General features: G+C 48.3%; 7 protein-coding genes across 7 annotated transcripts; 3 read left to right on the forward strand and 4 right to left on the reverse strand.

The window, feature by feature from the left end:
* Window positions 1–1128: 1128 nt before the first annotated feature.
* On the reverse strand, window positions 1129–4531 carry F5147DRAFT_688143 (Cys/Met metabolism PLP-dependent enzyme-domain-containing protein). Its single transcript, XM_041436888.1, has 9 exons — window positions 4253–4531; window positions 3708–4201; window positions 3306–3658; window positions 2914–3253; window positions 2556–2863; window positions 2153–2503; window positions 1892–2096; window positions 1677–1836; window positions 1129–1625 (listed from the first exon to the last, which is right to left on the reverse strand). The coding sequence occupies exons 1-9, from the start codon at window positions 4488–4490 to the stop codon at window positions 1360–1362; spliced, it is 2715 nt and encodes a 904-aa protein (XP_041294446.1). The 5' UTR covers window positions 4491–4531; the 3' UTR covers window positions 1129–1359.
* A 902-nt stretch (window positions 4532–5433) lies between these two features.
* Window positions 5434–6096, forward strand: F5147DRAFT_772234 (uncharacterized protein; the record flags this gene model as incomplete). Its single annotated transcript, XM_041441332.1, has 4 exons — window positions 5434–5461; window positions 5512–5597; window positions 5650–5847; window positions 5899–6096. The coding sequence occupies 4 exons, from the start codon at window positions 5434–5436 to the stop codon at window positions 6094–6096; spliced, it is 510 nt and encodes a 169-aa protein (XP_041294447.1).
* A 917-nt stretch (window positions 6097–7013) lies between these two features.
* On the reverse strand, window positions 7014–17070 carry F5147DRAFT_745071 (Fph type histidine kinase; the record flags this gene model as incomplete). The annotated part of the gene is made up of 36 exons (XM_041439726.1): window positions 7014–7077; window positions 7133–7268; window positions 7319–7356; window positions 7409–7479; window positions 7528–7549; window positions 7603–8567; window positions 8618–8641; window positions 8690–8779; window positions 8802–8909; window positions 8959–9157; window positions 9206–9387; window positions 9440–9473; window positions 9529–9604; window positions 9650–9686; window positions 9739–9818; window positions 9872–10253; window positions 10394–10432; window positions 10483–10555; window positions 10611–10690; window positions 10744–10801; window positions 11028–11141; window positions 11193–12456; window positions 12524–12605; window positions 12655–12900; window positions 13113–13178; window positions 13426–13527; window positions 13581–13724; window positions 13789–13846; window positions 13897–14099; window positions 14152–14862; window positions 14911–15074; window positions 15129–15574; window positions 15624–15745; window positions 16087–16414; window positions 16473–16681; window positions 16939–17070. The coding sequence occupies 36 exons, from the start codon at window positions 17068–17070 to the stop codon at window positions 7014–7016; spliced, it is 7149 nt and encodes a 2382-aa protein (XP_041294448.1).
* Window positions 17071–17074: 4 nt separating this feature from the next.
* On the forward strand, window positions 17075–18465 carry F5147DRAFT_574373 (uracil-DNA glycosylase-like protein; the record flags this gene model as incomplete). The annotated part of the gene is made up of 8 exons (XM_041431216.1): window positions 17075–17292; window positions 17391–17512; window positions 17570–17665; window positions 17724–17776; window positions 17831–17883; window positions 17954–18206; window positions 18262–18288; window positions 18343–18465. The coding sequence occupies 8 exons, from the start codon at window positions 17075–17077 to the stop codon at window positions 18463–18465; spliced, it is 945 nt and encodes a 314-aa protein (XP_041294449.1).
* Window positions 18466–19085: 620 nt separating this feature from the next.
* Window positions 19086–20486, reverse strand: F5147DRAFT_688185 (uncharacterized protein). The gene is made up of 2 exons (XM_041436889.1): window positions 20331–20486; window positions 19086–20270 (listed from the first exon to the last, which is right to left on the reverse strand). The coding sequence occupies exons 1-2, from the start codon at window positions 20430–20432 to the stop codon at window positions 19398–19400; spliced, it is 975 nt and encodes a 324-aa protein (XP_041294450.1). The 5' UTR covers window positions 20433–20486; the 3' UTR covers window positions 19086–19397.
* A 466-nt stretch (window positions 20487–20952) lies between these two features.
* On the reverse strand, window positions 20953–24504 carry F5147DRAFT_688189 (P-loop containing nucleoside triphosphate hydrolase protein). Its single transcript, XM_041436890.1, has 15 exons — window positions 24402–24504; window positions 23948–24347; window positions 23812–23899; window positions 23731–23751; window positions 23318–23681; window positions 23207–23268; window positions 22997–23154; window positions 22836–22946; window positions 22681–22774; window positions 22412–22619; window positions 22237–22352; window positions 21988–22176; window positions 21820–21939; window positions 21671–21764; window positions 20953–21609 (listed from the first exon to the last, which is right to left on the reverse strand). The coding sequence occupies exons 1-15, from the start codon at window positions 24424–24426 to the stop codon at window positions 21086–21088; spliced, it is 2574 nt and encodes an 857-aa protein (XP_041294451.1). The 5' UTR covers window positions 24427–24504; the 3' UTR covers window positions 20953–21085.
* Window positions 24505–24654: 150 nt separating this feature from the next.
* On the forward strand, window positions 24655–25967 carry F5147DRAFT_110462 (ribosomal protein L5 domain-containing protein). Its single transcript, XM_041428074.1, has 4 exons — window positions 24655–24730; window positions 24785–24848; window positions 24898–25355; window positions 25446–25967. Exons 1-4 carry the CDS (start codon window positions 24728–24730, stop codon window positions 25509–25511), a joined length of 591 nt encoding a protein of 196 aa, XP_041294452.1. The 5' UTR covers window positions 24655–24727; the 3' UTR covers window positions 25512–25967.
* Window positions 25968–26013: the final 46 nt, after the last annotated feature.

Below are 26013 nucleotides of genomic sequence, written 5' to 3' on the forward strand. Positions count from 1 at the left end.
CAGAACAGCAGATTGTTCAGACATGCCATCTCAACGTTGCAACCATCGTGCATGGCTCAAAACATCAGGGAAACCCTGACTTAGATATAAATAGCAAATTATGAAAACTCTTCTTTCTCGACGGTGTTATCCGATCTACCTTTCGTAATTCGCCTATCGTCTGCACCGATTTAGTGTGTTCCTCGTATACCGCCTCTTCCTAGTTCCTACTATCAACGTTACGTTGCTTTCTCCACATCCCAAATTCGCAAGGTTTGATCATACGGAGCAGTGATGCCAACTCGTTGGCCGTCTTTGAAGAATGTAACTACTTACCCGCACTTTCTCCATGTGGACTTGCATCGGCGTCCATATTAGGGGCGGCAGCAGCGCGTTCTGTCATAACATATTGTGCTCTTTTTGCTACATCAATGCGTTGGCTTGTGTGGTGAGTATCACTAGAGTTGGATTTTTTAACTCATGTAGGCGCTGATACAGGACTTTTGTTTGCCCTGTCCCATCTCCATCTCGCGCTGCGATCTTCACTGCCATACTACACCACATCCGTGCACGAACCCGACCGGCGGCGCCTAATGCATCTTACCAGTCCGCCCTGATTTTTCTCCCCGTCTGCTTCAGAGATTTGCACGTCCTGTGTAAGTATACTATACAAGTGCTGGCACCAGTCCGCTGTTGACAGTCATCAAAAAATCTGAACGTAATATTTGATAAAATACGCCTTTCAGATATTTCCAGTGCGCAATAGAGGAGTGAACTATCAGTCTGCTTTGCCTATGTCAGTTGTAATGATTCACGTTGGCAAAATCTCTGCTCGATGAACAACAGTTTTTACCTTTGGACTCAGCAGAAGTGGACCAACTACTTTTTTTTGTATCCATTTTTGTCCGTTGAGTGACATTACTGTCTAGTCTTGGGACCCCAGTGTGTCGCGACCCCGACTCAAATCCCTATATGCAATGATGTAGGGCGTACCCCTACCGGGGCCTGTCTTCGACGAGGCTGCATTCAAAATCCACAGGCTTCAGCACCCCGGCGTCTGTTCATCTGAGCGGACGAATATTGTCCAGTGGCTATATACCATTCTGCCGTTCCGTTCTAGATGGGTGATCTGTCAAAGAGTAGACTAGGGATGACCCCATCTCAATCTACGGAGAAAGTGAACGCAGTGCATTGGTTAACATCGCAATCGAAATTCGTCTGTCATAACAATGCTATCTTATGCTCTACTCGCGCGGCCCACATCGATGCACGTCTTTACGCGCGCATGCCATTGGAACCATTGCTACAGCATCTATCATACAAGAACGTTCTATATATACACTCATCGTACTCATAATCACAGCATACCTCGATTCACGTTCAAACAAAAAGCCATCGTCCCAGATTATCTGCCCACGCCGTGAGATCTGCTGTCGCCTTACCAGTAAAAGTATCGCGCAATGATTCAACAGCTCCAGCACGGGCCTCGCTCTCACAAGGCGATTCGGGGGGCGTCGCCAGCGGTTGAGGCTGGTTGTACGGTGAGAGGATGCCGAGACCACTTCCGCCGACTGACGTGAGGTAGGGCACGAAGCTATCCCCGGACAATGCTGCCATCAGTTCACGAAGACTGGATTCCGACAGGTCTTGAGAGGGGGTAAATGAGTGAAGATCAAACATGTGTAGAGGGTACTTACCATCAGGAACGAGAGTTACTGCACAACCTCCACCTCCTGCACCAGTGAGTTTTGTACTGAGTGCATATTGAGGGGAGGCAGTCTTGGAGCGGATGGCTTCGAGAGATGGATGTGATACCCCAAGTTTTACGAGGTAGCCATGGTTCTCATCGATGAGAGCCTGAAAGAGTATATTTCCTGAGCATTCCAGAAATAGACAAAAAAGAGGAACGTACCGATAGAGCTGACAGTAGTGTTTGCCGTGATAACTGGGGATCAGCAAGCGCACGCTGCGCCTCATCGCTTATGTATTGTATTGCACTAAGCAGCCCATTCACAAACTCGGGCTCTTGCTCCTTCAACGCAGCCACACCAGCCACAAGCTGCTTTGTGTTTCTTGGTACCCTCGAGTCCGTTAAGAGGAATTTGAGAGACTTGAAACTGCAAAAAAATCAAATCAGTAATCCACCAACAAACGCCAACGGTACTAAACATACCCCTGAATGGGAATCATGCCTGCTTTCCTGCCGAATCCTGGTCTGGTATACGAAAGTGCGCCACCAAAAACCGAAACAGAGTTATCTACGCCACTGGGATTACCGTGCAAGATTTTCTCGCTCACGAATGCCCATCGGTTGACTTCCTCAGCAAGTGCTGGCGGTATTGCACGCCGACCCCCGTGAGAGACGTGGACGTGACCATCGGTGGTAGGGGCGGGCTGTGCTGGGAGTTGGATACGGGAGTACAACAGTAAGAGAGCAGTGGCTGCGCAGGCGGAGAATGATGCGGAGGAACCGAGGCCTGCGCCGACAGGAAGTGTGGCGCGAGCGGAGAAGTTAAAGGATGGTCTAACGGCTTTTGATAAACCATCGGATAAAGTCTAGTTAGCAGAGGGCTCACCTTTTCCCGCCATGCGCCATGATCATGTACATGTACAGGAACGCAATACACGCCTGCCGTGCACTCGGCTTTGCAAGAACCTCGGGAGACAATGCACGAGTAGTAATCGCATCAACGAGCTTGTGGTCCAGAGTATCAGGGTGGAAATCACCGACCCGCACGGGAGTGACTGCATCCCAAGGGAGGTCATCCACTTCCCACTCTTGCGTGAAGCTATCAATATCGATGAAGTGCACGCTGACTTTACCATCATGACGAGGCGTCGTAACGCCATAGCACCGGAGATCCACGCTTGCAGCCACTGCTGTCTGAAAGGATCTGTTAATGCGCAGAGTAGATAATAAAGGAGGAAACTCACGACACCGTGCACGACAGCATGTTCACCGAAGAGAATTACCTTTCCAGGTGCGCTGACGAACCACTCCCTGTCATCATTGTACTCTGTGGTGTATTCTGCAGACCCGTTAAATGCAAGTTTCTGGACGGCACGGGAGATCGCAGTGCCCTCTGAAGGGATCGTCCGAACATAGCTTTGGTGCAAGTCCCCGCCTGCGGTGAGGGTGATTGCGCCAGCCTCCAGGAGAGCACGTTCGAGGTCGTCGAGAAGGTCAGCTGGGTCTTCGATACCAACGCAAAGTCGGATCAGGTCTTCTGGCAGGCCCCGCGCAGCACGGGTAGCAGGATCAATAGACGCATGTCTAAGGAAACATCAATAAAACGATCGAGGAAAATAAGACTGACATAACATACGACATGACGCATGGCATGCTGATTAACGAGTTGACACAACCAAAACTAACGCTAATCCCCCATAGACGTGTCGCGCCGACGATGCGCTCACTTAGAGCCTTATCGCCAGTAGTGAAGCTGAGGACGGCACCATATCCGTCTGCAATTCGCTCGTGTACATCACGGTTAGGGTGCTCTGCGAGACCGGGGTAGTGGACTTTGAAACCAAGGCGGTGGAGCATCTGAGCAACGAGCATGGAAGTAGCTTGCTGGCGATCCATGCGAATGGCAAGGGTCTTCGATCCTCGCAGAAGGAGGAAACAGTCGAATGGAGTGAGTGCATTGCCAGCAGCATTGATAACGAATCCCATTTGCTGATTCGGGTATGAGAAAAGGGGAGTAAGCAAAAGACGAATCGCATACCTTAGCAAGGTCATCCCTGTTGCAGGTAATTACACCGGCCATAAGGTCATGATGCCCACTGAGATATTTGGTAGCGCTGTCGTACACAATATCTGCGCCATGCTCGAGAGGGCGTTGCAAGTAGGGACTCATCATGGTGTTATCGACGACGATGACGGCATTGGGGGCGCGTTCCTTGATATCAGCAGCTATACGGGCAAGATCGACTATTTTGAGCAGAGGGTTAGTTGGACTCTCGAGGAGAACCATGGCGGTCTTTTCAGGATTAATGTAAGGAAGAAGAGTGTCAGGTTTGGTGGTGTCTACATGATGTACGGTGACGCCGCCGTGTGTCTTGAGATAAGCAAGGATGCGGTTAGTACCGCCGTAAAGGTCATCTCCTGCAATGACTTCATCACCAGGCTTGAGTATACGCAAGATGGTGTCGAGGGCGGCCATGCCAGAAGATACAGCAAAAGCATGAGCAGCAGATGATATCTTGGCAAGATGATGTTCTAGAGAGCACAATAAGGCTATTAGTGAGCATACGATGAGATGACACCGACCTAGATGACTGCGTGTTGGATTTCCACTGCGAGTGTAATCATACTGTCCATTGACACCCTTAAAGGTGGCAGTTTGGTATATTGGTACAGAGCTAGAACCATATTGATCCTTTTGAGAAGGATTCTCGACTGTAGCGCAGAGGGTCGAGAACCGGTAAGGCTGGCGCGGCCTAAAAGGTGTTTCTGGCTCTGGTGTTGGAATGTCTTGTAAGAACATTTTAGGATTGGTCGAATCCATGATCAGAGAGAGAGAAAAGTAGTGAGTGACTAACGACCAGCAGATGACTTGTACTTAATGGGTTCAAAGGTGATCTATGAGACCACTTTGATCACGTGCCCCTATATTTTCCTTATTCGGTACCGAATTCATCATTTTTATGAATACTGACGAATATACTTTCCATAAAAGGACTATGGCGTGCTTGCACTGTTTTATTCCCACGATGGAGTCACGCTTTGGATCAAGAACATGGCACAATGTTGGGACCACCATGATCTCAGAGGCAAACCTTCTTATTTCGACATACCGAATATCAAAAATAAATGTTCTCGTTCATTTCCACGTGTGTCTGGTACGAGAAATATTGGTAAATGAAGAAACGGTTGTATTATCCATGATCTAGGGATTACTTCCGTGGGTCAGCTTGGTCGTGGCATCAGGATTATGGTCCCAGTCGACTCGCATGAACTAGAGCAAGACGTCAATTTCTCAGCCACAGACGTACGTGTTACCACCAAAAGAGGATGTAGATAGACAGCAGCGCGACAGTGACAGTGTTCCTATTTCTAACATTCTCGGTTCTAGAATGATACATTAACACAATTGACTCTATGGGGAGACCGCTTATCCCAGTTGCAATTGCTAGTCCCTGTCAGTAGTGCAGAAGAATCATTTGAAATGCCTTCGGACAATCCATGTCCTCGACATCCAGCCAAGGTCTTAACACAGTAGCAGCTTGCAAGTACTTCCGAAGAACTCTCTAATACTTGCAAGCAACTCACTCATTCTGTTTAAACGAGCTTTACCGTTTAGTTGATGTATTCTACACCACCGTACATACTATTTTGTTGTTTCGCTCAGCGCTGGCAGTTGTATCATGGTTTTGAGCTAATCCGATTATATAAGCGTCACGCAGTGTTTGCGGGTATTGCTTGTTGTAACTTGTCAGCAACCGACTTTCATGGCACCAAAGAGAGCAAGAGAGCAAGGTATGCTTTGCTGTCTTTTCGAGGTTCATTCAGATTTCATACCACTCAAGCTCCGAGACACGTCAATGCCACGAAGCAGACACTTCCTTCAGATATAATCATAAAACGGACTAAACGCCACCTAGAAGAGCTTGAGGTGACAGCTCATATTCACGTGTCATCGTCAGACCTGAACATTCATTCCACAGCGTTCAAATTATACAGAGCCTTCAATCACCTTCGACGATAATGACGAGGGCGCCATCAGCGGAAAGAACCGCGTCCGCCAGGTCGTTTCAGATAAACGTCACTTGAATGACCCTAATGCGAAGAAGAAAAAGTCGTCCATGAAAGTTCGGACCGCTCTCCTATATCGCAAGAATCTTGCTACCCTAATCGAGGAATCGGTAAGTTCATCTCCTTGCCCAGACTCTTCCTACATACCAAAGCATCCTCAGCGTATAGCAAGTCTTCCTTGTCACGTTCCAACATATCTAACAGCTGCCGCTCCTCCCCCTCAATTGCCCCCACGTCTTTTATGCTCCGTGTGCGGGTACAAGGGCGCATACAAATGCAAAAAATGCGCTATGCCATACTGCGACATAAACTGCCAGGGCGTCCATGCTGAAACACGCTGCGAACGTCGCGTCATCTGAGTCTCTCTATAGTAATCATATTGTCAGCATCCATCATCCGCAGGTAATTACCTCTGCCGTTGCAATATCTTTTTCAACTCAGTTAGCAGGAAAACTAGGGTCCACCACATCGTGAAACGTCTATATAACTGGTCAACTTGGGTGCAAGCTGCCCTCAAAACCGAAACCTCTTCCATCGATTTAGCATGCCAAAGGGTTATCTGCTGACTTTGACGGGCATCGCTTCACTGACCTGTGAAGGACGTCAACCAGTGATTTCTTGCTTTCCACTCTTCATTTTGCGTTTTCAATGATGTGATACAGCGTCGGAAGACAGCAGATGGTAGTGGTAGGCTTATGGCCATCTTTTGATACCTTCACACAAGAATTTGCAGCAGGACGAAATTGGCGTGTTCAACTCATTGATTCCTTGCATATCTTCGACTTGTTGTGGTTGTTCTATGAGAATAGCCATTGCATGCCGAAGAATATGAGAGCATCGTCTGTCTAGGTCAGGGGGTCCCTATCAGAAAAACACTCTACCAGAAAAGTTTCCTTCCTCACCATACTTTGAGCATCACACGACAGGTTTTACAGATGCCGAGGCATAAAACGCACGGGACATGTGCAATCCACCATCGTCGACGCTGATCTCCATGCATCTATACAAAACAGGGTGAAATGCGCCGCATTCAATCGTAAGACACTGCCAGGCTTGATATAATACATGGTCTAGATAATAACCGATTCAAGAAAAATGAAACATGCAATCAGTAAGTGGAAGAATGTGAAGTTGTAGCGTGCTTGTGTAAAAGAGCTGAACGAAAACAATTGTCGATGTCATCAGAGGAACGTGGATATCATGCGGTCGTGTGATTATGCCATTAGGCGGTGTAAGGTATATACGTGAAGCAAGTCTGTAGATGGGCCGACAGTGGTTACGAGAGCCCTATCTTGCGGAACATCTCTTCGAGCGTTTTGAATGCTACGGGCTTGACAAGGCTGGTGTGAAGGTGATGTTAATTAGTGGGAGGTTTGGAAATTCGACCATGCTTACTATCCGCTCATGCCAGCCTCGAACGCCCTGCGTTTGTCTTCAAGGGATGACATCCCAGTTAAAGCTAGGATGACGCTCGGCTGCCGACTTTCTCGAGCTTTTTCAAGCTGGCGAATCTCGACGGTAGCACCCAGCCCTATGAGAAATGTGAGAACAGTCTTTGAACGAGTTAGGTACTAGGCACACCATCGAGGATAGGCATGGACAGATCAAGAAGAACGACGCTGAATTCGAGTAATGAGCGAGTTGTAATCATGTAAAAAAATATAGTCCCACTCAAAGGGTCCTTCAGATTCAAATGTTTCGACTCCTTGTCGACCATCGACTGCCTCGCGATATTCAAATCCCTTGTGAAAATGAGTAGGTTGATTGAGCTAGCAGATAGGTGACATTACCTTCTTCATCAACCACTTAATACTGGGAGATGAGCGCATGAGTTACTGAAAACATAGCTGGCTTGATTCACGCACAGTAAGCTTCGCAAAATGTTGTTGTCTTCAACCACCAAAATTTTCGGACGAGGGCGATTCAAATCCAGTGTCCGGATTGATGACTCCAAGAGTATTCCGTCTGTACCGATGGTTACTGTTGAACTCGACATGCTCGAGGATGTGCTGTCAGACTCAGTATTCTCCGGAGAAGACGACGCTTCCTCAACATCCGGCGATGCTGGCATTTCAGGTGGGGAGTTAGGAAATGCGAGAGCTGAGCGACTGTGTGAACCCCAATCAATGCTCGTTCGGCGATGCCGGTCTGGATTCGTTAAGTCGTCTGTAAGCATGCAGGAGTGCAGAGAGATGCTATCATCTGAGATCCCGGTTACTGAGCTGGCAAAGCTTGGCAGACGTTGTTGACGTCTTTGCCTGGCTCGAAGTAGTTGTTTCAGCGCAGCGCGCAATCGGAAAGGCCCTCCTGGTTTGTGAACAATGCGACAGAAACCACCAAGGCTCTCGTAAGAACTGCAAATCCCCATGGCCCTCGGACTACCTCTACTTGAAGACAAGATGATGAACGACCGACGGTAGTCCATTTTCTCAAGAGCGGTAACAACAGGTGACGAGTCTTCGTTTATGATCACGATGTCGCTCAACTCACCTCCGTCAGTCTGTACTCTGAATCCCCACCAGTCCTGGAGGTACTTGCGAAGCACATCACTGAGCATCTGAACACCTTTGCTCTTCTGCTTGAACCCGAGGAAGGTGACGGTGGGGATAGCACTGTCAAACATGAAAGGAGTTTGAAGAGCACTTGCGCCATCTTCCAAAGATTCTGCTTGGAAGGTGATCTTGATATCAGTACCAACGTTTTCTTCGCTGGATACTTCCACTTTCCCGCCCACGCTTGGAGACTGGACGATGCTGTTGACAATCGCAAGGCCTAAACCTGTCCCAGCTTGTAGAGGGTTCTCTTGAGAAAAGGGATGGAACAAGTGATTCTGAGTTCTTTGTTAGTAAACGATGACCACTGGTCTGGTGAACCCGTTACCTTCAGAAAATTTTGGCTGATTCCCTGTACCAAGTGTCAGCATTGAACGAACTATCGCACCCAGTTTAATACCTTTCCCGTATCACTGACACATAACTCCACCATGCTAGGCTCTTCATTTGGCGCAGATACTTGGCGTAAAGATACGTGAACGTAACCATCCTGCGCAGTCATTAGGAACCACTCTCAAGAAGCATTGAATCATACTTACGGTCGTGAACTTCAGGCTGTTTCCAAAAAGATTCATCAACACCCTTCGAATACCACCTTTATCGCATTTCAGAATCCATCCCTATACGACAGTCAGCGGTCAACAGGAAGGAATGGCTTGGAGGACTTACGCCTTCTCGTCGGTCGATATCGACAATAATCTCCACATGCTTCGAAGAGGCTGGAGCAGCCATGACACTCGAGGATCGCTGCTCCATTGCTGGAGCATAAACACTCCCGATTTCCGACTCGCGAATGGCAGATGTACGAGCACAATATCCAATCCACGATCCATCGATTGCCTCTTCAACAAGTTGCTCGAGATCCACACTGTGTCAACCATAAGCAACAACATGCATAAAAGCCATCCCAGCTCACATGCTTCTCGTAATGACATTATCCACGCCGCCTGATTTCATATTGCCGCTAAGTTTCGTAAAGTCGAGAACGTGGTTCACCGTTTCAACAAGTGATGTCCCGCACGCCTGGACGGTGTGCAGGAATGAAGTCTGGCTATGGCTTAACGATGTATCGGAAAGTAATTCAGCCGCAGCGAGAATCTACACGAAGCCATTAGGAGGAAGACATCCCAGCAAAGACGTCAATCCTTACCCCATGCAAAGGAGTACGAAGCTCGTGAGATATGCTTTTTTTGAGAGAAATTAGTCATGTTACCCATGAAAGCGAAGCATGCACCAAACTTGGATATAAATAAACTCTTTGCTTGGTCGGCTAGCATCATCCTCCTCTTGAGGACAGCAGAGAGAATGATGACACCTATTCTCTCTCAGTGATTATCTAGACGAAAGTTGGGGAACCAACCAATAGCACGAAGATAAGACAATTCGTGTCCCTCGAGCTGAAAATAAAGTTAAGATGGAGGTGTCTCACTGAACTAGCCGAATCCTTACAAATCGCCGCGATGAATCAGTGGCATTGTAAGCACAAATCAAGGCAAACGGCCTTTTGTCGATATTGAAAACAGGAACAGCTTAGCAAATATCATCAGTGGAATAGAAGAACGTCAAGATAGAAAAGACATACTGAGTGCATACTGTATGTGCGTTGGGATGAAGGGACGGAAGCAGACTGGTAAAATGCCTTCAGATATTTTGCCGTCAGGGTATTGATCAAAGAACACGTTTAGCTTGTGGTATTCATCAGCCGTCAGTGTGCGAGATGTTGATCGGGGTTGTGGATCCCCGCGATGCATGACAACAGATATCGTTGCTTCGGCACTGAGAGTCTCCAGTACTTCGCAGTGTGAAACATCCATTACTACCACCTCCTCGACATCTAAAGTGCGCTTCACAAGTCTGGCTGCACGATCATACACTCTGTCCATGGATGCGTTAGCATAAGGGTCATCATCCATATTTGCATCGTTCTGGTCGATCTCAAGGCACTCTCGACTAAATTGCTCCATCTGAGATGCAGTGAGTCAACGTACAGCGGATGGTACTGAGACAGACGATGCTCACGGAGGTCTGGATTTTGTCTCGTATGCGCAGTTGGATCTGGGTTGGTTAGTTCATGGGGGGAAGTACAACAGCTAACCTAGCTCACTTTATCACGCCACAATTCCATCTCACGCATCACAACAGCCTAGAGCTTGTGTTAACAGAATGAGGAGGATTGAATTATAACCCAAGTACCGCAAATTCCTTCAGAGTGTGTCGTTGACGCGGGGCGAAATCCTGCCGAGGTGAATCGTCGATCAAAGAAAGACTGAGGTAGGCGGTATGTCAACTGAATATGTCGCGTAGATAGCGACTCGTGTTACCTGCCAATGTTGAATCCATCGGAGGTTCTTAAAGGAGCCGCAGCATAAAAGCGAACGTTTGGAAATCCGGTAACCAGAGGCTACACCATTCAGTATATTCGTCAGATGAACTTTCACATCAAGGTGCACTAACATTCTTAGCAAACCGCCAATCTAACTTCGTGTCCAGGATAACAGTTGGTTCATCACCCCTGCGGACAGTAAGACTGAAGTTCTCAGGGGAAAAATATCCACACCTTTGCAATATAGCGTGTGCACAGAAGGACGTCAATCTTGCACTGCGCTTTAGAGTCATCCCACCTGCAAAAGATTGGAGATATACGGAAATGTCAGGAATTAAGCACCATACACTGTGATTTGAACCATCTGTAGTGGTGATTACCAACAGCTTTGCGTTGAACTCCAACTAATACTCACTGCTCTGTGCCATCGATGAGGGATATGTAAACGCATTTCGTGTTGAACACAAGTTTGACCAGGTGTGCAATGCGATCGAAGTTGATATCGGGGCCGGTGTTCCAGAGGTTAAACCTATTTTACACGCTCTCTGAGATGACCTTCAAAGGTGAAAAACGGATATACTTGTATAGAGCGCGCCTTCGCTCGAGCTCGTCCGGAGGGTTCGGCGGCGCTAAATAGCCAAGATCTAGGAACATCTGCTCCTCCTTCGCAGACCGACCAGCACGAAAGCTATTGACGGAGTCGCATACTGATCTTCCGCCTGGTAAGCCACGATCTCTGCCGTTGCTGTCGGGTAGGGGCGAAGATGTTTGCCTTGTTAAACAAATCCTTCGTGGAAGGGGTGGTGCCGTACAAACGTTGAGTTCCATTGGCCCAGATTCACGTCTGTGGGTTACGTACTCCTGCCAAAGTTGAGCGGGGTCGGGGGTCATGGGAAATGGCTCTGAAGCGGATGTACTGACTGCGGTGAAGTAATCGCCTTCCTCTGTCGGCTCAGGCGAATAATTACGCTGCAATGGAACAGATGCTGGCGGGGGAAGAGACACATATAACTCTCCCTCAGTTATGTTGCGTAGGGGTGTTCTGGGTAATGATCCGGGTAGGGTGGGCACCGTTGATTCATCTTCGACATCTTGTGTGCCCTCCCAAAAGCTGCCTGCGCGGATGCGAGACATGCCGGGCGTTGTCGGATGGGCAGGGGGACTACTGGTAGCCGGATGTGATCCTGGTATTGCTGCATGTACACCTCGCATTGGATCTGTTAGCTCATGCTCAGGAGAGGGCAACGCAAGAGGAGACAAATTAACGCGTGCTGCTGCCCATCGCATGGTTGCAGCCGCAGCAGTTGCCTCCGGACTAATGCTAAAGCTTTGTGTCCCATCTAAAGGGAGATGCATTGGCTGCCCTCCTGTTGCGTGTCGCAGATCTGTGAATGACTTGCGGAACCTGCGGCCACTAAGCGACGATGACTTTGGTGTAATCTTTGACAATAGTTTGTCAGGATAGATGAATGAGGGAAAATCAGAGACCATCACCGCTTTCTCTGCAGCGGGCTTGAACTCTGTCTCATTGCTACTGCAATTGGAAACCGAGGAAGAAATAAAAGTGTGGTAAGCAGGCGATACAGGAGGCGAAGGCTGCCGTGATTCGATTATGATCGGTGCAGGATCATGTCTCAACGCAAAATTGTCTCGCGGAGAACTCTCTCGCATGATAAGAGTAGACATCATTGCACGCGGATGACGAGGCGTTTGATGAGGGTGCCACTGACCCAATGCGTATGCAGTCATGAAGGTAGCCCAGTCGTGCTCGGCTGCATCGATGTCGGGTCGGCAAGGAGTACTTGTCGCGGCCGCAAGTGTTTCATAAGGACTACCAGATGAAGCTGAATGAGCCAACAGGGTAAAGATGACACTCAGAATTTACGCTGATCTGAATGGGGAGGCACACACCCAAGTCTGCAGGGCGTACTTCGAATGACTTCATGGATAAAGCATCGGTGTCTCGAGTATCATCTACTTCCTTTGAAGAAAACTGTCATAGTGGTGCAGTGACCCTACGGGCATCCAAAAGAGAGACTTACACGAGGATCCAGGCTCCTGGGGATGTGACTATCATGTAAACATGCCATCTGGGGCGCAGGGGGTAGGTATGATTGAGTACCCTCTGCCATAGAGGCAGTCGCTGGTCGCGGAAGTCGAGGACTTCGCTGCCTCACCTTGGGCAAACGTGGAATGGGCATTTGAAACGTTGATGGCAAAGAAAAAGGCTTTGCGAGAGATAGAGATGATGGAAGTGAATCTAGAGCTGTATCTGTTATTGTCGAGGACTGCATGGTAGTAGTCCGAAGAGTTTATGCAGTACGAATGCAGTGTATCCTTTCAGTAGTCGTGAAACAATTACTAGGTACAGCTACGCGACGATCACTGATTGGAGCTGTGGTCATTACCCGGAGGATGCTGAAATGGGAAGTTAACCACAATTCAAATGAAGCAATTAATAATATCAACAAACTACAGCACCAGTAGGGAGGTTGAGGACAGAATGTCCAGTGCCGTCGGTAGTGATGGTAGAGTAGAGAGGAATCTTTGTGAAGTCGGCGGTCGCCTTCATCGAAGAAGGGTTATTGGCATGCTTACTAAGCGCCCCACCAACACAACCCCGTGCCTCATTTGACGTCAGGAACCAGGTCAAGGCCTTCCATTTTTGTTTACATTCTTTTTCTTGCGAATTTAGTGGAAACATTAATGAAAATTAGGATGGAGCACGAGTGTATTCCGTCAGCGCGCCATGCTATGTCCGCGATCAAAAAAAAAATTCTAGTATGGCAACCCCACTACACATCGACAGCTACAAGTAAACTCCACATATACAACGGAAGAGTCAAGTTGTCGTTCTGGTCTGACAGGGCCTCAAGTGCACATGAGAGAGAGACCACGATAGCATAGCGCAATGTCTGCGGTTTCAGGGTTGTGTTAGATTAGGGGCACCAGAAGCGGACGAACTCACCGAAAATTCTTCCGTAAGTCCGCAAAGTCTCAAAAGCCACGCGCAACCCACGAGGGACATCACAAATGCAGCACTACCTTCTAGGGTTTTAGAGGACGATGAAGACCAACGGTGCCGACCAACACGTTTCCCAATAATAGATGCCTGACAAAGACGTCCAATTCAATTGATAATTTTCAAAATCCGCACCGACAGAAAGGAAACTAACCAGAGCATCGCCAATACCCAAAGCGAGGATACCGGTATATTGCAGCAACTGTGATGGGCTACAATGATTTAGATCCTGCTTGGGACTTCATCTATGTCAAAGACGTACTCTTCAAGCCACAATGGGCCCGCGCAGCCAGTAAGCAGATAAAAGTGACTGAGGATGGCAGTTCCACTGTCCTTTTGCTCAAGGAACTCGTTCATGAACAGGTGCACAGCCGCACCAAAGGGATAAATGGCGAAGTATCTAACATACTCTGCAAAGATAAAGAGCGCAAATGCTGCACTGAAGGACAAGTGAGTGAATGCGGGCTAGAGATACTCGTGAGACTACTGGTAGTATGGATGGTAGAAGGCTACTGACGTCAACAGCCACACCAGGTAGAAACATAACAACTGCCAACGCGTGGAAGAACTTGCGCCTCGCGTTGATACCAAGTGTAGGAACGTGCTTATCCGCGGCATCCAATAATTCTGTGGCGACTTGCGAACCATTGGACAGATTAGAGAGATTAGCCAAGTTGGGGAATGTAAGCCCAAGTGTAGTGGTGGGAGTGGGTGAAGATATCTCCGTTTGTGGTTTCTGATTCGAGTTCACAGCAAATGGAACGATCACATTATCTTGCGTACCCCCACTCGTGTTTCTATGTCTGTACCGCCTTGACCTCGATAGCTGTCGGTTCCATCCGGCAACGCTGATGCTTCCGAGAAGGCCCCAGTAGGCAAGAAGCATGGGCCGACTCCACTTCTTACGCCCCTCAAGAAGCCAAAGGATAGCCCAAAACCACGGATTTCTACGTCCGAGGTTCCACCACGTCCACGAACCAATAAGACCAACGACAATGATTATCGTTCCAATGTAAAAACCCGCGGCAAGCGCTCGTCGATGCCGTTGCTTCTCCTGTGGAAGTCGAAGACGCCTCACCGGTCGTTGCGCGATATGCCGTGATAGGGCGAGAAGAGGAGAAAGTAGGAAGCCGGTAATGAAAGAACCTGCGATCAGCGCAATCTGGAAAATCAACAGGGGTGTTGGCAGGCGGTAGGTCTCGATGAATGGTGCTGTTTTCGGCCATATCTTAGCGAGAAATCAGCATGAAGATTTTGAAGCAAAAGCCCGACAGACCCTCGCTCTAGTCAATCCCAGCAGTTCTGTAGCCAAGGACAGCCCGCCAAAGCAGACAAGGGCCAATTCACCCAGCGTGAACCCACCATGCGCGAGGCGAAGGGCACTATATAAGCAAAGTTGGTAGAACAACGAGCCGATGCCAATATCGAGATAGCTAATATCTGGGTAATCAAGGTGTAAACATCTCAGGAGAATTTTAAAAAAAATTGATTCACTTCGCCATATAGGAATCTCCACCAACGCAAAAAGGTATCGAACAGTCATGGCCAACATGGTCATGACGAAAGTGAAGAGCACGTAAAGCCATGTTCTACGCATTTCACTACGAGGAACAGAGCCCCGCTCTCCCTCAGGGACGCTAGGACGTCCGCGATAGCGTGTCTCAATGATCCACGACGAACATATTTGGGCCAGTAATATAAACGAACACATTGTGGAATAGTCCACTAGGCCACGACGAGATTGTATGAGAGCATCGATCGCGGAATCAGGTGATCGAGGGTTATGGAGTACACTGGGGGCTTCTATCAACCAATGAGGTGGAGGAAGATTGGGATCAGAGGAAGGGGAGTGAACCTGCCGCAAGGCCGAGTATAATAGCGCTAGCGCAATCATAGGTGGGAGTAGGAGCCCTGTGAGGACGCCATCGTTCGGAGACTCCCTGTGGGGAGTTCATTCCAGTGAACACGAACGCCTAGGAAATGACATGCCTGTAATTCTTTGGGACACTCATCCAAATGAAACTAAAGCGTGGTTTAATTGCAGGGCTCAACTGAGAGCCACTGCGCCTAATTTCACGAGTCTCAGTACGAGGGGACGCTGTATGGCGAGACTCTGGAGCAGTAGGTGCAGCGGTGTTGAAGTGCGGTAGTATAATGTGTGCACGTATAATGTAGAGTATAGCTACGATAAGGAGGACATACATCTCTGCAGTCGAGAATTAGTACCGAGATAAAATTTTGCACATGTGTGAAAAATATATTCACCTGTGGATATTGACAAGTCAATGATGTCATGAGTGTCATCAGAGAATTTCTTGTTGAAACAAGCTAAAGATCCGATGAGGAGAAGTGATTCTCCCATATATCTAGTGTCCATGCAGAATGTCCAAGTTCCAAGGTAAGGGAGGGAAAGGCTGCCAGATATCATTGCTGGCAATAGAGTGTGCGCAACTGGAAGCAGTTTGTGCCGCTGAGGAAATGAAGAAGCTCCAGAAGGTAGGTGTGCTGCATTAGTTGCATTGTCGAAGGTCCGTGGATGGGGCGAGCGTGAACGAGTGAATGACATTCTTCGTGGCAAGGATCCAATTTGCTTGGCATCGTTAGAGTGATCAGGAGGGATGGGGCCAGATCTCTGTTGAGATGGAGACGTCCCGTGCCGCCTTTTCCTGATAGCATCTCGAGCGTCCCTTTGCAAGCCCTTTTGAGAATGACGGCGTCCTCGAACGTCATGAGGCTCGTCATCCGAATCCTCCTCGGTTGTTTCACTACTTGACTGATCGCTAGATTGAGTACACAGCATGAGCTCCCTTATACTTGGTGAGCTGGCATAATTCCTACCTTGAAGACCCTGCGTGATAGGTTGAACTCAATTCCACATTAGTATGATCTGGTTGAACAGCTGCCGCCGTGGCCCCAAACGGGCCTAGGTGACGTTTTGCAGGCCTAGAACTCAAGAATTGTCTTCTAGACAAGTCCGCACGCCCAGATGCATTTCTTGCAGACGGCGGCGAAGGCGAAGAGTTTGAACGCGGCAGTTTGGCGAAATCCTAAGGTAGAACTATGAATTTGGCACGTTTCGAATATAGAGGCGACTTCGTGAGTGAAGAAAACAAGGACAAGCAAAAGACACCGAAACCTGTTATGGCATTTACATAAATTAGCAATTAAAATGTAGGCTCCCCCGGGAAGGGGTTCATGTCGCGACCGCTCGCGGGACTAGACTCCCGCGTTTTTCTTCTCTTCCATAGCCTCTCAGTGTCATGTCGGATGAACAACGCGTCGTCTACCTGGAAGATGTCGACACCGCAGTAGTTTCGACTTCTAACGCGGAAAAAGACTCCGAATCATCTAGTTCAAAATCACAAGATGGCCCAGCCAAGGCCACAGTCACCGCAACACAGGCGACAGGCACCTTGAAAAGGCAGAGAACTCTCATGGATATGCTATCTGGAACACAGGATTGCCAAAATGCAAAGCCCGCGGCTAAGAAACTGAAGCTAGGCGCCTCGTCGTCAGGCCCCGACTCTGCTAAAATTACGGTCGCCGGAGTTCAGCGTTTGAATGCGATACCTTTCTCTCTGTCTCAATACGTCGAATCAATTCCGCAGGATCAGAAACATTTGCTAAAGCTAGAATCCGAATGCATGGGCAAGAGCTGGTGCGTTCGGGCTGTTCACATAACAACGCCGTGTTATGTTCTGTTCTGATAAGACACCGTGTTGATCATTTTCCCGTTGACGCCGAACCATTCTTCAGGTTGAAACTTCTAAAGGAAGAGATCAAAAAGCCATATTTTATCTCATTGAAGAAGTTCCTGTGGGAGGAAGGAGTCCATGGCCCTGACGAGAGTGCTAAAAATCTCAAAGTGTACCCTTCACGTATGTTTCCTTTCGCGAAGAGAACTAGTCAGCCGAGTAACTGAGCCCCGTGAGCAGCAAAAGATATTTATGCGTGGTCTAACACGCCCCTCGGAAAGGTGAAGGTCGTAATCATTGGCCAGGACCCCTACCACGGTCCGAATCAAGCTCATGGTGAGCCGTTCCTATACCGCTCTTGATCCCAGGTTAATGGGCGTCACGCGACTTTTAGGCCTCTGTTTCTCCGTCCCCAAGGGCGTCACTGTGCCGCCTTCCTTGAAAAACGTGCGCAATCTCTCACTGGTAATTGATCATCACGCCTCATTCTTGCATTTCTAGATCTATGCTGAGATAAAGGCCGAATACCCCGAATTCGAACCTCCTAAGCATGGGTAAGCATCAGATAAGGTGGATGAGTCCGAATTATGTATGTACTAACATGAACTTCTGAATAATAACCAGTAACCTCACGGCGTGGGCTGATAATGGTGTCCTCATGTTAAACACCTGTCTTACTGTGAAGGCAAACAAAGCAGGGTCCCATTCCGGCAAGGGCTGGGAAGAATTTACTGACAAGGTTGTGGACGTAGTTGATAAGTATGGCGGTGCCAATCTTTCGTCCGGCGGTGATTCCGACATGAACGGGATTGGGCGTGGAGTGGTATTCTTGGCTTGGGGGTCATGGGCCGCAAAGCGTGTGGCTAAACTCAGCAAGGTAGGTTCATCAAGGCCCCATCGGTGGCGTTCGAGCGCTGACTAGGAATGCCCAGACGAAACACTTGATTCTTACTAGTGCCGTGCGTCCTCGAATACTTGGATTTGGTGGCATTCTTGACTGACTTCCGAAATAGCACCCTTCGCCCTTTAGTGCTCATAAGGGTTTTCTGGGCAATGGTCATTTCAAGGCTGCGAATGGCTGGCTCGAGAAGAAGTATGGACCTCAAGGCAAAGTCGACTGGTGCAATCTGGATTAATTGAACTAATCAACGCATGCGAAGCATAATATACCAACCTTGTTAATATACCTACAGGATACTGCCTACACAGATTGTATACATTGCGTAGTTTTTGCTAGTGGGTCTAGATCTGTTGGAGCTCGTGAACCGACTGGATAAGGTGAGTCCCGACGATATAGCGGGAGAATCTAGGACGCAACACGTCTTAGGTTGCGAGTACAATATTTATGCAGCACAGATCTCCAAGAATCTCGCAAGTTCCCACAATCGATCAGAATATTAATCACATGCCCATGCCCATGGATACCCCGTCACTTTGTATCAGATAAACTGGCGCCAAAAAAAATGAACGCCACCATCAGATGAGTGCTGGAAAGGGTGACAGAGGGTGCTTTGTTCCGGTGCGACTCATGCGATAGTCCCATGATGCGTCGTCGGAGGCGGTCGCCAGCAAATGGACAAAACAAGAAAAGGTTACCTTGGCACGGGATCTTTATGTAAGGACTATATTTGGCTATCAAATATGGTCGTACCCGCCCAGTGGCTGTACGGTGCCTGTCACCTTAATCGCTTAAAGAGGAAATTTGGTAAATTTGGTTCAGTTATGAGTGACTCATCGTCGATTCGAACCGACTCGAACGCAATGGGTCGTGCTGGATCATGTCCGAGCATCGGAATTGCCAGCATGACAGGCAGAATTAAAGCTATTACATGGAAAGAATAGTTTACCAGATAGCTGTGTATACATCTATTGTAAAATTGACTAGGTGGCCTAAAAGAAAAGTTCGCGAGCGATAGCGATACAGGCGTTGTTAAAATCATTTAGCAATGAGCAATGACAATCTCGAGGTCGTGCGAGGAAGGGACTGGTAGTACAAAGGATGAGAATAGTTACGACAAAAACGGGAATTAAGAAGTACAGGACGACGACAATGATAACAACTGAAAGGTCACCGAAGGGCATTAGGATGCTTGCCGTGAGAGGTATAATGAGATCGCGGATCTTGCGCAGACGGGGCTGGCGATGCCAGGCGCACAGCCTGCGAATGCGGCGGGGGGCTCGGCAGGTGCAAATCGGTGCCTAACGGTCTGAACCCAGAAGGTTCATTGACTGAACGTCGTTGTGGGTACTGTATTGATGTATGCGGCAGGGATGTGCGCTGTGGGTGATGATTTTGGGATGGATGAATAGGATGCTGAGCCGGTGGGGACATGGCATGATCTTGATTGAACTGGGAGGGTTGATATGAGTAGGGATAATGTGCGTTTTCTCGGACATCGCATAGAAGATAGTTCATATCATTATATCCAGTGGCAACGGGCCTATCGGCGGTATGTGCATAGTTTGGCTGAATAGAGTGCGCAGGGACGCTACTTGAAATCATAGAGCGAGGAGGCGGCATCGGATTTGAAAAAGTGAATTGATGGGAGCCCTTCTGGGACATAGCCGGAGGAACTGGGCGAAGACTATAGGAAGCGGACGACGAAGATGATACATGAGAGCCCTGCGACTGTTGATCACTCATCATAAAACTTTCTTCCCAATGACCGTCGATTACAGGGGGGCTACGCAAGTTACCGCTGACAACGGAGGGAGAAGCGGATTCTGAACGACCCGGAGAAGGTGATTCTGCGACGGGCGATGACTCTCGGCTTTTAGAAGAGTTGGATTGGGCAGCAACAGGCGTTGTCTCAAGAGACTTTGATTTATCCTTGCCTGTCGGACCTTTACCGAGAGATGGGCGGTTAGCTGCAGGTAAATTGAGTGCAGCTCTTAAGCAATTATTCTCTTCCTCGAGCTCCGATACTCGCAACTCGAGAGCCTGGAAAAGGAGTGAAATTAGATGATGATTGGAAATAGAAGTTGGATAAAAATGCCGCACTTGTAGATGAGCAGCTCGCCGTGCACGAAACGCTCTTTGAACATCCCTAGCTCTATTAGGAGGGAGGTTATCATTGCGCTTGCGACCACGCTTTGAGGACATTTAAATTTAAAAGTGATTGAGGATGAAAAAAAGGCGGTAGGAGATGAAGGCGGGGAGGAAAGGACCTAAAGAGAGGGAAGGCAGGAGAACATATAAAAAGGGACCACTTCATCGGGCAAGCCAGATCTTTGTGTATCACGTCCGCATTCGATCCCTATTCGATCAAGTCACAGGCTGGACCTTGCCTGGGCCAGATCTACTTTTTTGGCTCCGAACCGATCTCCGCACAAACTCAGTCACTTGCCGTTTTCGGCAACCCGGATTTAGTAATCTGAGTCTTGTCATGATTCCATGAGCCACGTCAATTAATTCACTGACTATAGGTTACAATCTTGTGAGGCCGTGTTTACCTCGATACGACTGCTGTACATTCTTCTTCCTCGATTCTGAGTACAACTACCACCGCAGTCGTACCTGTTCTTCGATTATTATGTATCTGGAAGTACCCTTTTGGAAGTCACAGGGGACACTCTATAAGATCTGCTACGTAGTCACTCCAGATATATATACGTCATCATTGTAGAGCCATATATTATAAAAACTATGTATTTCAAGACACGGTGGCGTTAAGGTACTGACAATATGACAAATTGCCAAAGCTTCAACAATGTGACAACGGTGGAAACCGCGGGCCCAGTCCTCCCCACTTCCAATCAAGTCCGCCCCATCGCTCGTTGCTCTTTCCGTGCGGTAGCTTTGTCCTTATCGCGACGGGAAAATAATTTGTGGCGTGGTGCTGCATCTCGCGCGAGTTTCTTGTTCATCGACTTGTTCTGCTCAACATACGACATATGTTGAGCACCACTCAATGCCGTGAGAGATCCTGTCGTCCGTTGCGCTGTCGGAAACCTTGTAGGGCCAAAGTCTTTAGATGTCACCGTTCCTGCCAAGTCTCCCTCATTCCCGCGTATATCCGTCCCTAGATCAGCTTCGCTCTCGTTTGCTAACAGCACAGATGAAATCAACTCGATTTGCTCATCCTTGGTCTTGTAAACCAAATCTTCCAGCTCCTCAAGTCCGTCCAGGTGCGTAATCACCTTGAACGCATAACCCTGGTCAATCAGAAATTGCTGTCGTTTGGTGCTGTAAAACATCTCTTGGGTATCTTTGGAAACCAGCGAGTAGAAGAAAGCATTGAAGCCTTCATCGTTACGCCGCTTCGCTCGTAAGATGCGACCTGTGAAATCACCGTCGCTGTCTATGAAATTCTAGAGTAAAACATTGCCATATCAACATACCCAAGCGCTGAGCTTCTTGTCGCCTTGACCCGAAATGTGAACTAATTTGAATAAGGCATGTAGCTTCCGGCAGATCTATGGACGTATCGCCGACCTGCGCAAGAGAAGTCAATGAAGAGTCTCTTTCTGCTTCATGTCGTAAGATGTACCTTGGACAGGAAAATGGTGTTGACATTAGAATCATGCTGGAACCATTGCAACACCCGCATCCGCTCAACCTGCCCGGTACCACCGTGGATATAAGGCTTCCCGAGTTTCTTGGCGTACGCCTGGAACACTTGAGCACATGTAACCAGAAAATTGTCAGACGTTCTTACCTCAAGTGCAAAGACATTATCGGAAAAGACAATAACTTTGTCTCCTCTCGCCTCGTGGAATTTAATGAGGAATTGACACGCTTGGAATTTCTTCGGGTTCATACAATAAAGCAACATTCGCTTCCGAGATTGTTCCCGAAGATATTCCTTGTAAAACTCAGGAGTCATAGGACACCAAACTTCGGCACACTAGCAAAAGGGTGATTGGTCCAGCAAAAGCCGCGGAAGGTAGAAGAATACAGAACCTACCTGGACGTTGGCTATATGTCCCTTGGCTGCAAGGTCCATCCAGTTCGCTTCATATAATTTAGGTCCTATCATGTAGTTGAGATCCGCAATTTTATCGTCCTCACGCACAAGAGTCGCTATGATCAGAGTGAAATTAGCCACTGGGTATTCTTCAATGCCATCTCAAGCGACCCACCGGTCAAGCCAAGCTTGGAGTGCGCTTTGATTGTTGTGACAACACGGCGGAACATGGCAGCAGGCACAACATGCACTTCATCTAAGAGAATGAACCCCCATTCACGTGAAGTCAAAAACTCCATCATCTTCTTGGACTCGTGGGACCTATTGTGCGTGTTTGCCACCATGGAATACGTCGATACGACGATACCACTCTCTCCAGCGAACTACACGTAAGTTCTTATCATCAGATTCTAAGGAAAGGCACAAATCGTAGCCAAGACTCACTCTCTCTTTCTGGTCTGCTGTAAAAACGGCGATTTGGCGATCTGTCACATTGGACCACTGCATGAACTGTTGCTTCCATTGCATAACAGACACGCTGAAAGAAAAAGATTTCATGAGAAGGTTTCTAGGCACAGCATCAGTGCTATCAGACATACGAAGAAGTGCACAGTACTAGACACGATTTTTTAATCGTGCAGGCAGCTGTAATGCCGACGAGGGTTTTTCCCGCCCCGCACGGAAGAACAATAATTCCAGAACGTGCACGGCTAAGTCCACAGGTCAGAAGGTACCTAGACAACTAAAGATCGCGACATACCCATTTCCGAACATCTTGCTCAAGCTCGTCTCTTGATATGGTCGAATGACGGTCGCCGGTTTAAGGTCAATGTCCAGATTCGCATTGACCGTGTCATTCCTGAAGTCATACTCCTCAAGCATTGGATATTCCAACTCATTACACCGCTTCTTGACGTCCTGAAAGAACCCGTGAGAAATCCACAAGAAGCTATCTTTTCTAGACGCTCACGTCGATTTTTGCGTCATCAATCTCGAATGCATGAACATTGTCGTCGTCTTCATCGATTTCATCTAAGGCGAGAGCTATGAGAAAGGCCAGCGGCAGAGCGTACAAGCTCACCGTTGTCAACGCCAACAATTGAGGTGAAAAGGTCAGCATCCGCGGCTCCTCCGGATATGGATGCTCCGGCCCTAGTACCCGCAGTTTCATCCTTCTTCTTCTCAGCCTCCTTGGTTCCAGGGATCACAAGGTTACCCTTCACAGGGGCTTTTGTAGTCGTAAATGTGGCAGCCTTGATACTATTGTCCGTTTGTTGAGAGACCACTCGTGCCTCTCGTATCACTTTGTCCTTCAATAGGAGCTGAAGGGTTTCCGGGTGGCTGCTCTCAACGAAGTACTTGTTGTGTTTCAGTACAAGCTTCACTTTCCCGTAAGATAACGTCCGCTCCCGGATGAAGTTAGTGATCGTTTCTGGCACTGGCACCTTGTGTCTTTATGAAACTCAGTTGGACTACATGCCCCAGGACACACACCTTGGAAAGCCGGTTCAACACCTTGCAGGATCAAATGTATTAGCATACTCCAGCAGCACGAAGACCTTAGTGCACACGAACTTCAATGATATCTTCTGTTTGCAACCCAACCGACACTGCGGCGTACAGTGAATAAGAAGTGAGTTTGTATTCGTGGATAAAGGCCGGCCTGATGGCGTGTCTAGACGTGTAAATTACACAGCAGAAATCTGCGTACCTGCTAACAGGTTCACTTATAGCTACAAGAAAGTCCTGAGCCTGCTCTGCAATGGGCGAAAAGGCCTCGAGGATAATGTGTCCATCATCAGGACTAATCCATAATGGCCGCGAAGCATGGTCAGGTTTAAGATGAAGAAAAGAGAAATCTTGATCCATGAATATGTGGGATACAAGTGCGTCTTGTTGCCGACGATGCGCGTCCAACGAAGTTTCATCACCGTCGATAGGTTTGGCCCTCCGGGCTTCCGCCAGTTTCCTTGTCAGCGCACTGAAATTGATTGTTGCACCCCTAGGAACGAAAGAGGCGTTGTCCTCTTGATCACTATGATATTCTTCTTCAACATAATCATTACTGTCCTCAGCCCGCCTCCGTTTCGATGGCCCAGCCTCTCCAGGCGCTGCGATGAGATATGAGTGCCTCATGCTTAAATAATGCTTGGAGAGTAACATACCTTCAAGCGCGCGCTTTGAAGCCATGTGTTAGCTCAGTGCAGACTACGGTCTAGTGGTAGTCACTGAACAAGGTGTCAGTGAATTTCACGGCACCGAATGAATGATTTGTTAGCAAGTACCTGTTCAAAGATGAGTCAGCAATAGATATTTGTCATCGACATATTATGTAATGCATAAGCACATTGCAGTCGGACTCTGCCGAGTTAGCTACCTAGTTTTTCAATTAGAGTTCAGCCTCCAGAACCCAAATGTGGACATACCTAGCCTCGCGCATCCCTCGACAGCGACAAAATAACGCTGGAAGTTAACTAGAAGTTACGACGCAATGGTGAGTGACTTATGCATGATTTTTCAAGTTCGCCTAACGAAGATCATGCTGCAGGCCGAACAAAAAACAGCACCCACTAACCCCATGAAGGAGCTGAAGATTGACAAGCTCGTCATCAGTGCGCCTCTCTTCTCGTGTTCTCATATGGTGCTAAGGCATTCATCTAGACATTTGTGTTGGCGAGTCTGGTGATCGCCTTACCCGTGCATCCAAAGTCCTCGAACAGCTCACTGGTCAAACACCCGTTACCTCGAAAGCTCGCTACACCGTCCGCACATTCGGTATCCGTCGTAACGAGAAGATTGCTGTCCACGTCACTATCCGTGGGCCTAAGGCAGAGGAGATTCTTGAGCGTGGTCTCAAAGTGAAAGAGTACGAGTTGCGTCGGAAGAACTTCTCGGAGACCGGTAACTTCGGTTTCGGTATCCAGGAGCACATCGACCTTGGTGCGAGATACGATCCTGGAATCGGTATCTTCGGAATGGACTTCTATGTCGTGATGGGTCGCCCTGGTGCTCGTGTTGCCAGAAGAAAAGAGAGACGGGCACGTATTGGGTTCCAGCACCGAGTGAGGAGGGATGACACCATGGCTTGGTTCAAGCAGCGGTTCGACGGTATTATTTTGGTGTGTCCCTTTCCTCCCCACTTCATGGTGGTTTTATTCATGCCGCCACTTAGAAATGATCATTGTCGTCACTCTACTCCATTTCCTGAGCGGCAGGCATCAGGGATAGTCTACATATGCTTTTCATGCTGTCGAGGGGGGTTCAACTCGAGGTGAACTACGCTTGCTACGAAAATGATCGAACCCGTTCCAACTCTACAATCGGAATTGAATCGATTTACATATGACTTATGCCATGCATTTAAACCTGCCAAGTCGTATTCAGTCGTTCAATGGGCCGCATCCGAAAGATTTATTGAAGCCATTCAGCGGTTTTAGCAATATTTGAATCATCATCGTTGGCAATCCGAAACATCAACCTTATTCATTTCAATTACTAACAATGTTAGCAAGAAACCGGAATCATCCCAGGCGTGCAGGGAACGACTTCGTCGCCGCCTGCTTCACTGATTCTGAAGGGGAACCAAGAAGGCAACACACCGTGACGCTCGGTGCTGGCTCATCATAAGTTGAAGAGTCCTCACTCTGGTGAATTCAAGCGCTGGCGGGAAATAGTGAGGGATTACCGCAGACATCCGTCCGTATCTCCAGGTTGCTAATAATAAATATTCACATCGCGCTGGGGACAGCGCAAGCGGGTTAGTCGACAACTCAAAAC

The sequence above is a fragment of the Suillus discolor genome (assembly GCF_016758755.1).
Source record: "Suillus discolor strain FC423 chromosome Unknown F5147scaffold_19, whole genome shotgun sequence".
Lineage (NCBI taxonomy): Eukaryota > Fungi > Basidiomycota > Agaricomycetes > Boletales > Suillaceae > Suillus > Suillus discolor.